This window comes from Monodelphis domestica, chromosome 3 (assembly GCF_027887165.1).
Source record: "Monodelphis domestica isolate mMonDom1 chromosome 3, mMonDom1.pri, whole genome shotgun sequence".
Taxonomy (NCBI): domain Eukaryota; kingdom Metazoa; phylum Chordata; class Mammalia; order Didelphimorphia; family Didelphidae; genus Monodelphis; species Monodelphis domestica.
The window spans coordinates 142080165-142094570 of record NC_077229.1 but is presented as its reverse complement, the minus strand read 5'-3'; the positions used below and the strand labels follow the sequence as shown (position 1 = coordinate 142094570).

General features: G+C 34.8%; 1 protein-coding gene across 3 annotated transcripts in view; it reads left to right on the top strand.

Moving 5' to 3' along the window:
* MTBP (MDM2 binding protein) overlaps positions 1 to 14406 on the top strand; it is a 93987-nt gene that overhangs the window by 42778 nt on the left and 36803 nt on the right. For 2 of the 3 annotated variants that reach the window (XM_007488255.2, XM_007488254.2), the window contains exons 12-14: positions 63 to 227; positions 1453 to 1566; positions 7593 to 7757. In XM_007488255.2, the coding sequence (XP_007488317.1) occupies positions 63 to 227; positions 1453 to 1566; positions 7593 to 7757 (444 nt within the window). The remainder of the gene's footprint in view (positions 1 to 62; positions 228 to 1452; positions 1567 to 7592; positions 7758 to 14406) is intronic. The other variant, XM_007488256.2, reaches the window with a different exon arrangement.

Sequence of the window (14406 nt, the reverse complement as noted above, 5' to 3'; positions counted from 1 at the left end):
ATGCTGTAAAATGTTAAAATTAATTTTCAAAGGTTTAAATATGATTTTTTTTTGTTATTTAGTTCCAGATGTTGAAGTGAAAGGAGAGTGTTCTAGCTATTATCTCTTGTTGCAAGGTAATAACAATGGACGATGTAAAGTGACATTGATTTATTCAGCCAACCAGATCAATGGTTCAGCCGCACTCAGTCTAATTCATGGAAATATGAAAGCAAAGCCAGAAGGAAGTAAGTGTTAACTTTAGATGGAAAGTATAATTTTATGTTTAAGGGGAAGGGGACCAAGCATTTATTAAGGACCCAATATATCAGGCACTGGATTAAAGTACTTTACAGGTATTGTTTCTTTTTAACCTCACAACAATCCTGGGAGACAGATGCTATTATTATCCTTTAGGTAAGTTGAGGAAATGGAGACTGACAGGTAAAGTTCTGAGACTGAATTTGAACTTATGTCTCCCTGATCCCAGGCCCAACTTGGGCATACCTCATGGGTTGTTGTGGAGTAATTAATTTTTATTAATTTAAATGGAAGGAAAAAACTAAGACCATAATGGTGATTCCTTGCATATACATCTTTTTATATTTTATCCAGATTTTATTAGTAGGAAAGGAGATGGATGGGCAATAGCATATAAAAGTGTCAGAGTATATATATTTCAGCAATTTCTTTGAGAGGAGGTCCTCCCACAGTAGATCCCCTGTCATGAATCCTAGAGGTGGATAAGGAGTCTACAGAATGGGTTGTATGCTACACAATTAGAGAAGAGTATTCACATAAATAAGATTTCAATTCTATTAAAATATTTTAACATTTTTGAAGTATAATATGATATTACAACCCTTTAAGCTAGGAGTCAGCCAAGTTATTGCATTTTAAAATACAATAAAACCTTATTTTTCCAAAAATGGACTAGGCTGGATTTGTCTGTATAGTTTGCTAATTCCTGCAGTCTAAATCATTAAACCCTCACTATAGCTTTTCTTCAGATAAATCCCTCCTTCTAGAGTGTCCCTTCTCATCCTACTCACTCATTCCCTTAACCTTTATTTTCATCTAGGAATTCTCAATGTTTTTTGCAAAAGTTGCAATCAAGAGTTTAAAAGGAAAGAAATAAAATGACATAGGAGAATAGGTCATTGATTTCTGAGACCATATAAACTGAGAGGGGAAAGTTTTAAACCTATAGTATTTTACCTAGCATACTTTATAGTGACTTCTTGAAATTTGAGTATCAACTATATATAAATGCCTTTTGATTGAGTAATCAAATCACAGCCCATCCTCGTTTATTATATAGATATAAAGCATCAGTAGCCCTAATAGTCATGATGTGCCTGAAACTATATTTTTGAATAATATGGAAAATATGCTATAATTATTTTTTTCTGGAAACTAAACAATAGTTAATTATGTGAGTAATCTTTAAAAATGACTTTTCTATACTTCAAGCAGGCTATCCTATTGACTTCATCTGTTCATTGCCGTGTTTCTCTGGAGAGCAGGTTGTACAGAGAGAGAAGCAGCTGGCTAAGGTCCAAGATTTGGCTTTGAAGGAATATCTGAGTAAGTAAGGAAGAATGTACATCATGTCATCTTAATACAGAGTACTGACTTATTCAGAAACAGATCATCTTAATTCCCATTTTATTTGATTGTGTTTACTGTATCAGAAACAATTTAAAATTATTATTATAAAAAGAATAACATTGTGCTCTTTTTAGCAAAAATAGAAATTCTATATTTGGGAAGTTTTGACTCCTTGTCTTGAAAAGTCTGATTAGAAGCATGTAGGTAGTGAGGAAGAAGTGTAATATCTTAACATTCAGAATCTTAAGGTGCTAAGCACTTTATTTTATGTGAATGTATTTTCTCAAACCTTTGAAAAAATACATGTCATTGGGTATTATTTCAAGCAAAATCTTTAATATTTTCCAACATCTTTAGAGAAATTATATAGCTTATTATGTAGTGATGTGTACAGCAATTTCATAGTGCCTCTTATAACTGGATATTTCTTATTTTTAGTCCCTTTGTGTTTGTAGGTGATTTCCATATACTTTATCTTTCAGATGACACCACTCCTATATACAGAATTCTTCTGTATTTGTGGCCTGGGAGCAATGGTTCATATCTGGTTCTTTTTGAGATCCTATTTAGACATCCTTCTTGATTTATATTTCATTACCATAGTTGTAAAAACATTCAAATAAAGCCTATTTTTTTTTTGATAACTCTTAGAAAATTATTCCCAACTGGTATCAGAATGGTAGGAAATTCACCAGCTATCCAATATGATACATTTCATAGTTTTTTGAATTCTTATATCAATGTAATAGTAAAGTCTTTAGTTTTTGAGAGGATTAAGAGAAAAATGTTTAAATTAGAAGGGTCAAATTTTTTATAATTAATAAGGGAACTTGGGTGTTGCTTATTGAACTGTTAATATTAGAAGAAATAATTAAGCAGTAAGTGAAGGAGCCTTTTATTATTCACTACATTAGTACTATCTCACATATACACCCCATTTTATTCATTCATACAACTGCCACCCTAGCTCAAACCCTCATTACTTCATATTTGGATTCTTATGGTAGCCTGCTAGTTGTTGTCTTTGCTTCAAGTCTTTTCCCACTCTAGTCCATCTTCTATTCAATTGTCAAAATAATCTTCCTAATGTGCAAGTCTGACTATGTCAAACTACCCTCCCCACTCCCCAAATCAGCAAACTCCAGTGGCTCCCTATTATGTCTAGTATAAAATATGAAATCTATTGACTTTTACAGCCATTTTCAAGTTGGCTCCTTCCTTCCTTTCTAGCTTTCTTATGCCTTACTCCCCACTTTGTAGTAATCTGATCCAACAACACTGGCTCTCTTGCTGTATACCTTGCCTAGGATACTTTCCCTCCACTTTTACCTTTTCAAGATTTGGCTCAGATTCCACCTTCTGATAGAACCCTTTCTTGATCTCCCTGCCCTCCTACCTCCCACACCCCACTCCCCCATTGGTAGTACTTTCTCTCTGAAATTCCCTCCCCTTTACCTGCTTGTTTGTCATTTTCCCCCATTAGAATGTGAACTCCTTGAAGGCAGGGACTCAGTCTTTGTTGCCCTACAGCTTAGCATAGCACCTCACAAATAATAAGGACTTAATAAATGTTTGTAGAGGGCAGCCAGGTGTCTCAGTGGATAGAGAGCTAGATCTGGACATGGGAGTTCCTGGGTTCAAATGTGACCAGGGATACTTCCTAGCTTCATGACCTTGAGCAAGTCACTTAACCCCAATTGTCAAGCCCTTACTGTTCTTCTGTCTTGGAACTGATGCCTAGTACTAATTCTTAGACAGAAAATAAGGGTTTAAACTCAACAAATGCTTGTAGACTGACTGACAATAATGCCAATATATTATGAAATAAGTATTCTTTATAATTGTTTTGTCAAAAAGCCCTTTTTAATGTCTTGAGTTCAACAGCCTACTTTATAGTATAAATTCACAATGGGTTTTGATAGCATTAACTCCGCCTCATAATACCCAGATTAAAAAAAAAAAAGACCCAGATGAAGTTTCCCAGTATGTAAGGTAGAACCCTTGTGGAGAATTTATGAGAGAACATGGGCCATGAACATGAACAAGAGGAGAAGCCTAGGATGCTCCATCCACATGGAGGAGGTTACAGAGCCATTGAAGTACAAGGCTACTATCTGTTGTCCATGTTTGGCTTTCGGTATACAGTGCACACTTTAAATTCCTAAATCAGCTTTCTTTGGGCACACAATCCCAAACTCCTTTTGTCACTCATGGATTCTTACTTTTCAGGACATGCAAACTATTTTTTTAGCACAAAGAGGAAATGATTTTTTCTTCCTTTTCCTGGTGTTAAATTCTCTTTTATCTGCTTACTGGCCAGTCATTAAATACTTGTTAAGCACTCACTATGTGCCAGACACTGTGCTGCTAGGCAACTGGGGATACTAGAATGGTTGAAACAATTCTTAGTCACAAAGAGCTTACATTCTGTCATCCAACCCTCAATTATGGTTATATTCTTACTTCCCTCTGGAAGGAAACTCCTGGATATGAAGGACTGAATCTCAGGTATCTTCTTTCTTTCATATCTTCTAGTACTGTGCCTTGCAAATATTTAAATATTTGACTAATTTGTAGCTGAGAAGGTAAATCTACAAAAAAAAAATATTGTTTAATACACGCTAGTGAAGGCAGTTAGGCTTAGAGTCAGGAAGACTTATTTTCAGAAAAATCTTAAGCATCATACTACTTAATTGTGGGAACAGCAGAGTATTTTTTTCATAGCTTACTATAAAATGTCAGTTCTCGTGATTGGATAGCTTAAATTGAAACAAAGTGCCATGTAAGGAAGGTACTGTCATCTCCTAGTTTAGAAATATCAAAGAAGAAAAATGACTTTATATGTTATCTATTTCATAGAGTCATTGAATAAAAATAACCTATAATAATATCTTCCTGCTGATCACCCATTACTTCTTGAATCATTGCTTCTATAGAGCTACCCACCCCTTATAAAATTATTTTGTCTAGCATCTTGATTTCAGAGAACCAATTAATGATGTTAACTAAGATGAGCATTTATAGCTACAAGAAGCCTTACTATGGGACCATAGACATGATTGCCTTAATACCAATGTTTTGGTCTGTGAGAATCTTATGGTTCTATGTTTAATAATCATAATTGTAATAGTAACATTTATATAATGCTTTAAGGTTTGCAAAGCACTTCATGTTATCTCATTTGATCTTCACAGTAATTTTCTTAAGATAGGTACTATTATTATCCCCATTTTATAGTTGAGGAGGCTGAAACTAAGTGAGATAATCTTGCCCTGGATTACACAACTGGGTATTTCTGAGGCAGGAGTCAACCTATGTCTTCTGACTCCCAAGTCAAAAGTTCTATACACTTACTACCTGTAGGAAGCATGATCTAGATAAAAGGATAAATTCATGTCCTTTGTATTTACTACCTTATCTTTTTTTTCTGTTTTCTAAACCCTTACCTTCTCTCTAAATATCAATTCTATGGTTAGGGGAAGGGCTGGGCAATTGGGGTTCAGTGACTTAACCCAGAATCATACAGCAATAGGAAGTGTCTGAAATCAGATTTGAACCCAGGTTCTCCTTACTCCAGGCTTGGTGTTCTATCCTCTGTGTTACCTAGACATCAATTTGCTATCTTATCTTAACTTCTTCTCCAGAGGTGGTTTCTAACCTGGATTCTGAATTTTAGAAGTTAGGTGTGGGGTGTGTTTGTGCGTGTGTGTGTGTGTGTGTGTGTGTGTGTGTGTGTGTGTGTGTGTGTGTGTATAAACATATGTAAAAGTTCCTTGATGTCAAAAGAACTTTAAAAATAAAATATCACATATTCTTTTATATTGTCATTTTTTTCCCCAAAGGAACTTTCTTTTATTCTTTTTCTCTTTATAACCTCTCTAACATCAAGATACATAGGACTTGGATTGTTGTCCTCAGAAATATTAAATGACATGATCAGGTCTCTTGCATTCAGTTAATGGTAGAATTGGAACTAGAGTCTTCTGGTAAATATAGCCCAGTGTTTTTTCCAGCAATACACACACTCCCAACTCTCTTATCAGAACCTAACTAATTCTAGACATATTAAGTATCTTGTTCTTAATATTCATCAGGGAAAGAGATTTCCCCAACCTCTCTTAGTAACACTTTGATTAACATATCTTTACAGGGGGAAAAAATTATTCTTTGTGTCTGACCTAAATTTCTCTTGCTGTGATTTAACATAATTTCCTTTGTTCTATCCTTATATAAAAAACCTTGTAATTATTTCAGGCTCTGAGAAAGGGAAATTATTATGTTTCTAGAACAATCTCTGAATTAAAAAGGTGGAATGGACCTACTAGTTCGTCATTTGATCCTTCAATTTTTTGTGATCACTCAGGGTTTTACTTAAACTGTTCTTACCTATTTGCTCGATGATTGTGACATAGATAAGGACACTGGACAATCAAAAGAGTAGGCTACCCAAAGAATAATGGAAAAATACATGGTGGGTGGTAGCATAGTATACCATATTATCAATGATTTTATCATTATTTTTATGTAAGAAGTAACAAAAGAAATCATCTGGGGCATTGACATTGAACTCAGAATTTAAGGACCTCTAAACCATACATAATGATTCCTGTGAGTCATGTATAATGTACATACTTCAAAAACCACACATATTTATTTTGTTTTTATTCATCACCCCCAAGAGGATTGGCTGTTTAAAACTGCTGATCTGAGACATTTTTGACTGACAAAGAAGGTAGGTGTGAATACTGCACTTGTATCCCTAAGAGTGTAAAGACTTAGAATTAATTGATAAAGAGTATATTTTCTTGGACTTGGGATGAAATTCTCTTCCATTGAAGCCTTCATAAAATAACTCAAAATCACTTCCATTTTCCTCACTTCAAATCTTGTACTTTTTCACTAATGCCACATTATCTCAGTATTATGTGCTTGTTAAATTCTATTGACCTTTAAAATTTTTTTAAAAATATTACTTCCTACATGAAGTAATCCTGATACCCTAGTCAGTAATAATATTCCTCTAAAAACTTTATTTACCACATTTAAACATTCTAATGTACTTATTATATAATTCAATTGTACCTAGGAAGGTAGGTAGCACAGAGGATGGAGTGCCAGGCCTGAAGTGGGAAGAATCTGGGTTCAGATCTGGCCTCAGATATTAGCTTGTGATCCTAGGCAAGTCACTTAACCCCAATTGCCTAGCCTTTCCTGTTCTTCTGTCTTAGAAGAACTACTAAGACAAAGGTAAGGACACTTTAAAAAAAGAAAGAAAGAAATCAGTTCTACAACAATTAATGTTGGTATTTCATTCTCTTATTCTATAAGTTTTACCAAGCTTTGAGCCAAGTCAGATAAAAATTTTATATCTTAATAAATGCATAGCACAATTTGGATGTACTTAACTACAGCCAGATTGAAACTAATGGAATTTATTATGTTTTCTTTTCTTCATAAATCATAATATAAAAACTAATCAAAGGTATGCAGTTCTCAGAAAGTATTATGTTTGTCACTTCACTATGAATGTACATATAAACTTTTATTATAGAAAATGTGACTAGTTTGGCAACTTTTTTTTCACTTACATATTAATTTTTATATACCATCCAGGGATACAAATGTTTCTAAATCAGCTTTAATGCTAACAATATTATCATAAACCTTGATTATTATACCTTTTATATTTATCTCTTATCAAAAGCTTTTACTTTCTATTGCTTTGCTATTTTAACTTTTTTATTGATAATGGTAAGTGAAAGTATTTTGTAGTTGATGACCATCTAAATGTAATGTACAGAGTTCAAATCCATGAGATTCTATGGAATACTATGAAAAATTAATTATAATAAAGCTAGTACTATATTTAAATATTTGATTCAGAAGAGACTTGTATTTGTTAAGGGCTAAGCTTAAAATAGTACTAAATGGGCTTTGTATAATGAGGCTTTGAAATAATAGTTTTTTGGTTTTGTTGTAAGTTGATATATTTTGTCTCATAGGAAGAAAGGAATCCATAGAACAGCCTGTTACAGTTTCTGTTGATGAACTCAATACTCTCTTATCACTAACGAGGGAACGTTTTATAGAGTTTTTTGATGCTAGTATTCCCAAAACAGCTCTTCACAAAGCCAGAAACAAAATCAAAACTTCAGAAATATTAAGAGGTAAGCATTTCATTTCTTTAAATGTATATTCTCTATATTTTGCTATATTTACCAATACTGATATATTTTCTTTTACTTTTATAATTTTATAAATACATTGTCTGTTTTTCAAAAGGCCAAATTTTATCAGACATTATAAAATACATAGTGTTTCATCTGCTTTGTGAAATTTATTTTTATATTTGTGGGTTTTTTTATCCTATTAATTCTTCCTTCCCCTTTCAGGACTAGATAAATTGAACCAAAAAATAAATTAGACAGTAAGGGAAGTAAATGAAATGTTAGAAAAATTAGTTAATAGATATCTGAAGAAAACTCAACAGAGATAAAAAGGAATATGCCTTCTTCTCAGCAGTACATACTACATATACAAAGATTGACCATGTATTAGAGCACAGAAATATTGCAAACAAATGCAGAAAAGCAGAAATAATAAATGTCACTTTTTCAGATCATAATGTAAAAATTATAATTAACAAGGATCCATGGAAAGGTAAATTTAAAATTAATTGGAAACTAAATAATCTAATTCTTCAAAACTGGTGGGTCAAAGAAGAAATCATAGAAACAATTACAGACTTCATTAAAGAGAATGACAATGAGACATTGTAGCAAAACCTATGGGATATAGCCAAAGCAGTACTCCTGGGAAAATTTATTTTTTTGAGTGCCTATCTCAACAAAATAGAGAGGGAAGAGATCAATGAATTGGACTTGTAACTTAAAAATTTAGAAAAAGAACAAATTACAAATCCCCAGATAAAAAATAAATTGGAAATTCTAAATATTAAAGGAGAAATTAATAAAATTGAAAGTAAAAGAATTCTTGAACTAATAAATAGGAATAGGAGCTAGTATGTTGAAAATAACAAATAAAATAATAGTCAATCTAATAAAAAAAAGAAATCTAATAGTATCAAAGATAAAAAGGGTTATCTCATTTCTAATAAAAAGGAAATTAAAGTAATTATTGAGAACTATTTTGCTCAATTACATAGCAATAAATATGACCATCTAGGTGAAATGGGTGAATATTTACCAAAATATAAATTGCCTAGATTAACAGAAGAGAAAATAGAATAACTGAATAATCCCATCCTATTAAATCTTAATCCCCTTGAGACATGGGACAGTGGATAAAGATGCAAACTTGGACTTACAAAGATTTGAGTTTAAAACAGACCACAGACACCAAGTATGTGAACCTGGACAAGTCACTTAACCTCCATTTGAATTTCTTCCTCTGTAAAAAGGGGATAATAATAGCACCCAGGGTTGTTGTAAGGATTGAATGAGATAATATTTGCAAAGTTTATTTAGCACAGTATATGTCTCCTAGTGAATGCAATATGTGTGATGTGAGTTATTCTTTTTTTTTAATTTTTTTATTATTTTTATAAACCCTTACCTTCTGTCTTGGAACCAAGTGGTTCCAAGGCAGAAGAGTGGTACGGGCTAGGCAATGGTGGTCAAGTGACTTGCTCAGGGTCACACATCTGGGAAGTGTATGAGGCCAGATTTGAACTTAGGACCTCCCATCTCTAGGCCTGGCTCTCAATTCACTGAGTTACCCAGCTGCCCCCGTGAGTTATTCTTAGTAGTAGTATCTGTTTTTTGTTTGTTTGTTTGGTTTTTTTAACCCTTACCTTCCGTCTTGGAGTCAATACTGTGTATTGGCTCCAAGGCAGAAGAGTGGTAAGGGCTAGGCAATGGGGGTCAAGTGACTTGCCCAGGGTCACACAGCTAGGAAGTGGCTGAGGTCAAATTTGAACCTAGGACCTCCCATCTCTAGGCCTGGCTCTCAATCCACTGAACTACCCAGCTGCCCCCCGTTTTTGTTTTTTAATCTTTGCATTACTCTTAGGGCATAATACAGTGCTTTTTGCACATAGTAGGTGCCAAGTAAATAATTAATTAGGGAAACATGCTTCCCTGCCTATTTTTCTTTGGAACATAAAATTCTGTAATTTGAAGAATAAGAGGGTGGTAAGAGTAAGCAGAGAAGATACCTGAGATGTAATTTTAGGGACAGAATAGTATATGGGGCAGCTAGGTTGTACAGTGATTAGAGCATCAGGCTTGGAATTGGGAGAACCTGGGTTCAAATCTTGCCTCATACACTTCCTAGCTATGAGACCCTAGGCAAGTCATTTGCCTAACCCTTGCCCTTCTGTCTTAGAGTGTTACTAAAACAAAATAGGCATTTTAAAAAGAAGAAATAGTATAGTGTAGCATTATTGAAGGAAAGTGAAGAAAAGTTTCAAGGAGAAAAAAGTATGATCAGGGACATAAAAATTCAGTTCAACTGAACAGTTTTATTAAGGACCTGTTATGTACTACTGCCACTGTACAAACTCCTAGGCATGCAAAGTGAATGTTCTGCTGGAGCATGCAGTATCAGTGCAAGATACTTTGAGGAGCAAGAAAGCATAAACACCTGAGCAGATCAGGAAAAGCTTCCTATGGAGCATACACACCCAGCCTGGGCTTTGAAGGAAGCTAACGATCCTAAGAAACTGTGGTCAGTAGAGAGTGACCAAGTATAGGAATGGGATAGCAATAGAATGCCAAGATAAAGATGGAATGCCAAGTTCAGTCAAAAGATATTAGTACAGTCTGGATGGGACATTGAATGTGTAAAGGCAAAAAAGCCAGGTAGTTGGGTGGCATAGTAGATAGAACATGACTTATAGTCAGAAAGCCTGGGTTCAAGCTCTACCTCGTCTGCTTCCTGGCACTACCTCTGCCTGCTTTAGTTCCTTATCTGTTAAATAGTAGCAGCTCTCTTCCAGCATTGTTGTGAACATAAAATGAGATAACATATGTAGAGCACTTTGCTGCCTTATAGTACTCTATAAATGGTTGCTCTTGTCATCATCGTCATCATTATCATTACAATCATTATTGACTAAAAAAATATATTAAAGCCATATTGGGGAAGACTTTAAATGCTGAAGATTTTGTTGTTTATCGAAATAGTGAGCCCCTCAAGGTTTTTTAGTAGAGCAGTGACAGGGTCATATTTATGCCTTAGGAAGATTTATTTTGGTGACAGATAGGTGACCTCAGTGAATAGAGAGCCAGATCTAGAGATGGGAGGTCCTGGATTCGAACATGGCCTCAGACACTTCTTAGCTGTGTGACCCTGTTCAAGGTACTTAACCCCAATTGCCCAGGCCTTTACCATTCTTCTGCCTTGAAACTAATACTTAGTAGCAATTCTAAGTTAGAAGTTATGGGAGGATGAATTGCAGAAGAGAAGGATTGAAAGCAGGGAAACCATTTGAAAGGCTGTTATCCTCGCCCCAGGAAAAGGTTACTGATGCTTATGGGGAGAGTCTTTGAGAACAGAGAGAACAATTACCATATTCAGGAGATGCTAGAGAAACAAAATGAGCTGTGGAACGTGTCAGCCATCTCAGGAAGATTTACAAGGACTGAAGTAACATGAAGTTAGCATAACAGGAAAGAAAATATATAGTGAGAAGAACAGTGTAACCAAATAATAAGTGATTGTGACTGAGTGGTTTTCCTGGATCTATTTCCTTTGTTCTGCATTAGTTCATAAAGGCTTCTCTAGTTTCTTTGAATTCCTCATGTTCTCCTTATATAATTATTGTTAATCAACAAAGATTCAGGACCCACCATATTAGTCACATGACTTGCCCAAGCTAATAAATGCCTAAGGCTGGATTTGCACCTAGGTCTTAATGACATCTGACTCTCAGAACTAGCTACAACACTGTGGTACCAAGCTTTTGCTACTAGTGTCTTGTAAATTGGAAGGAATGCCTGAAGTGGCCATCTACTACATGAACTTGACCTGTTATCTTAGAATGCTGAATATGATTTCAACCTAACCTGTGGACACTTACTACCTTGTTTTTCCTAAGCCATCACAGTTTCAGATCTCTAAGAGATCTTTGGCAATCCGAACTTGAGAAGCCAAAATAGACTGTGTGCTCTGTCATCAGAGGACTTCAAAATGTAGGTCTCATCTGGCAAATTGTTATTTCCCATCCTATAGCTTCCAAGTTCCAGACCTGAGTTCAACTTTTGATTCAAATACTTATTAGCTTTGTGAACTTGAACAAGGAATTTAACCTCTATCTGCCTTGGTTTCCTTGTCTGTTAAATGTGAATAATAATAATAGCACCTACCTCCCAGGGTTTTTGTGAGAATCAAAGGAAGTAGTATTTATAAAGTGTTGTAGTGCAGTGCCTGGAAGGCACTTAGTATTTCTTTCCCCTTCCAAATTCCCAGTTCCTGCTCTCTAAATTTCTGTGCTGGAGAGTCATTGCTTTGGTGAAAAGATTCTTCCTCCTTTAGTCTCTATCCATATTCTTTTTCCATCTCAGCCCTGTCCTTCTATAGTCCATATCATTCTCAGTTCCTACTCTCTTTCCATTTCACCTCCTACAATTTGTAGTCTTTTATTTATTTACTTTTTTTTTTGCCAATTACATGTAATAACAGATTTCTACACAAGTTTTCCATAGTTATAGACCAACTTATCTCCCTCACTTCCTTTTCCTCTCCTGGTATTGGCAGGTGATTTGATCTGAATTATACATGTATTATCATGCAAAACATATTGTTAATTTTTGCAAGTGAGTAATCTTATCACACCAAAACCCCAAAATATAAATCCAAATAAACAGTTGGAAAATCATATGCTTTCATCTTCATTCCAACTCCAACAGTTCTCTCTAGAGGTGTATAACATTCTTTGTTATAAGTCCCTCAGAATTGTCCTGGATCACTGTATTGCTGAGAGTAGCTGGCTTTCACAGTTGATCATTCCACAATATTCCTTTTAACTATGTACAATATTTTCCTGGTTCTGTTTATTTTACCCTGCATCAGTCCATGAAAGTCTTTCTAGCTCTTTCTGAAATCATCCTGTTCATCATTCCTTACACAGCTATATTCCCTTACCATTTGTTCAGCCATTCTTCAGTTGATGGATATCTCTTTAATTTACAATTCTTTGCCATTTGATCTATTTTAAAGATACCTATTTATCTTCGGCATCTTCACTTTGTAGCCTCAGAAAATACTGTATATCTGGGCATTCTCTCCAGCACTGGATGCTTCTTCATTCTCACCCTTGTATATTCTGGGACAGGAAGAGTTCTTTATTTCTATTCCTAGAAAATTTTTCTCCACAACTTCTCTGTCAATGACACTTGCTTCATCCATTGTTATAGACCCTTGTTGATAGTTAGAGCAAATCTCTATTATGTTCCCAGGCTAACTCTTTGCTGAAGTCATCTATTCATCTCCTGGACATTTCCCCCTATTCTCAAGAACCTCATTAGTTGGCTCACAGATATCTTCTCTATCTTGGTATCTTGTCTTCACATGAAATTAGGAACTTCTGCATAAATCTTGATGTTCACTTGAATGAACACTTTGTTCTCTCAGTTAATCAGGCTCCTGACTTCCACGCTGCCCATCCTTTCTTTAGACATATACTTTCATGAACTCTCTCCCTTGTCTCAGACACTGACTTCCTATCCTTCACCTATGCTAAGCTTTTTTTTATCTTGATCATGCTCTCCATTCCATTCAACTACTCCTTGTTCTCTCATTTCATGAGACCAGCTGTTCTCTTTCTCTGTTCTCCTTTCCCTCCCTCTGTAGTTCACACAACTTAGCTTTAAGTCCCTTGCTTTCTTGCCTTTTTACCAATCTCACCTTGTCAAACCCCAGCCTTGAGTTAACCCCATCATCCATTTTATTTGTTTGTATTCATGTATAGCTATGAAGTCACACATTTCTCAGTGTGTCTTGTTGCTGCATGGTCATCTTTTCTTCTTTAAGTCTCTTGAACTGCCCATTGTAGTTATCTCATGTATTCTTTCTTCTTCTTAGACTGCCTTGTACTACCTGCCTTCTCTTGCCCTCTCCTAATAGTCAGCAATGGATATGGGCTTCTCCTTTACTGAAAGAAACAGAGAGCATTTAGTTCAAGATCCCTCTTCTCCCAACTCCAAAGTTCATAACCTTCATTGAGGATCTCTTCCTTTGCTTCAGACTGTGATGAAGAGATTAGTCTTCTTTCAGGGTTAACCCTAACTTCATAAAGGTAAATCATTTGTTTTCCTGATCTCATGCCCTTCTTTCTCCCTTGGGAGCTTGTGATTCTTTTCAATGTTGGCTTTGAATCTTTTCCTGAAATAGTATTTCTTTTCTATTTTTCTCTGTCAACTGTTGTGTGGAATAAAATGGCTATGATTATTTAAACTATTTTGCTCATTATCTAGTATCCTTTTTTGCTTGCTAATCAGTGGTGATGTAAGGGATTAAGAGTGCTAGATGTTTCACTTTAAGATAGGTGATGTGTTTCCTATAGTTTTTGTTGTTAACATGCAAGAAGAAAAAGTGCAGCCTGCAGGTATTTTCTGTTTTAATTATGTTCATCTGCTCTTTAATGTATTAGTCTATCAGATCACAAAATGAATATTAGGAGTTTGAGCTTTGGTAACAATAGATTATCTATCTCAGTCTTTTTATAATCCTAAATATATTATCCAAAATGGAAAATTTGCTTGTATTCCTTGTTAAATTTTGCTCCTTTTATTTCTCTAAAGACAAATTTATTCTTTCATTTAAAATTGTTTGTATTCATGCTAATTTCAATTT